Source organism: Otolemur garnettii, unplaced genomic scaffold, assembly GCF_000181295.1.
Source record: "Otolemur garnettii isolate 467f Iridium unplaced genomic scaffold, OtoGar3 scaffold00142, whole genome shotgun sequence".
NCBI classification, from domain to species: Eukaryota; Metazoa; Chordata; class Mammalia; order Primates; family Galagidae; genus Otolemur; species Otolemur garnettii.
This window is the reverse complement of record NW_003852537.1, coordinates 811,879-813,251: the sequence shown is the minus strand read 5'-3', so window position 1 is coordinate 813,251 and position 1,373 is coordinate 811,879. Positions and strand designations below refer to the sequence as shown.

Below are 1,373 nucleotides of genomic sequence, written 5' to 3'. Positions count from 1 at the left end.
CTTCTCAAACTTTGCCTGTCCCTCTCCCCTTGCAGTGGCTGAACACCTCATTGCACAACACAGCGCCATCAAGATGTTGCATAGCCGGGTCAAGCTCATCCTGGAGTACGTCAAAGCATCTGAAGCAGGTAGGACAGGTGCCTCCCTGACACTTGTACCATTTTTCCTCTTCTTCTTTGGGAAGTGACAACATCCACATTAATGCAGGCTTTTTGTGCCTTTAGGAGAGGTCCCTTTTAACCATGAGATCCTGCGGGAGGCCTATGCTCTGTGTCACTGCCTCCCAGTGCTCAGCACAGATAAGTTCAAGACGGATTTTTATGATGTGAGTATGAAACCCTGGACAGGAAGGTGGGGCTAATTTCGTCATTTTTGCATGTAGGACCTGGGACTCAGTTGTTCCCTAAGCATACTGTGAGGGATCCCATCAGGACCTGGTTCTTTCTGTTCCTTTCCAGCAATGCAATGATGTGGGGCTCATGGCTTACCTTGGCACCATCACCAAAACGTGCAACACTATGAACCAGTTTGTGAACAAGTTCAATGTCCTCTATGATCGACAAGGCATTGGCAGACGGATGCGGGGGCTCTTCTTCTGAGAGGGTATTTGAAGGGATAATGCACAGGGGTCAGGCAACTGTCCCTAAGGGAGGGGCACCACACTCCCTTTAGAGAAACTGCTGTTATTAATAAAAGGGGAGCAGCCCCTCAGCACCCCTTCCAGTGGCTTTGTCCTCTCTGTTAGGCACCACACTGGTTTCTTGACTTGGATCTTATCAAAGCCATGTTCCAGCCTTGCTTACAAGCAGAATCCTTTTTTATTATCACCTGTTAACACCCCAGTGAGTGGGAATCACTCCACTTAAATTGACCTTATGTCCAGTCAGATGGACCTGTTTTTTATGAGGTTGGTTCTGTCCTTTCATGTCACCCTAACATCTCACATGGCCCAACCCTATAAACACAATGACTACTTTCACAAAAAATTGGGGGGGAGGGGCCTGAAATTTATTTATTTTTTTTTTAGACAGAGCCTCAAACTGTTGCCCTAGGTAGAGTGCTATGACATCATAGCTCACAGCAACCTCCAACTCCTAGGCTCAAGCGATTCTCCTGCCTCTGCCTCCCAAGTAGCAGGGACTACAGGCACCCACCACAACGCCCGGCTATTTTTTGGTTGCAGCCCTTGTTTGGTGGGCCTGGGTTAGATTTGAACCTGCCAGCTCAGGTGTGTTTGTGGCTGGTGCCTTAGCCACTTGAGACACAGGCACCAAGCCTGGAATTTTTTTTTTTTTCATGCCTCAAATAAACCTCATTAGCTATGATACTACCATTATGGAAAGCGGGAGACTATTTTATAGAATGAATAAGAG

At 47.4% G+C, this 1,373-nt stretch overlaps 1 protein-coding gene across 1 annotated transcript in view; it reads left to right on the top strand.

The window, feature by feature from the left end:
• COPS6 (COP9 signalosome subunit 6) overlaps positions 1–726 on the top strand; it is a 2,973-nt gene extending 2,247 nt beyond the window's left edge. The window contains exons 8-10 of the mRNA XM_003798867.3: positions 36–128; positions 225–325; positions 459–726. Coding sequence (XP_003798915.2) covers positions 36–128; positions 225–325; positions 459–599 — 335 coding nt within the window. The 3' untranslated portion in view covers positions 600–726. The remainder of the gene's footprint in view (positions 1–35; positions 129–224; positions 326–458) is intronic.
• The last annotated feature ends 647 nt before the right edge of the window (positions 727–1,373 follow it).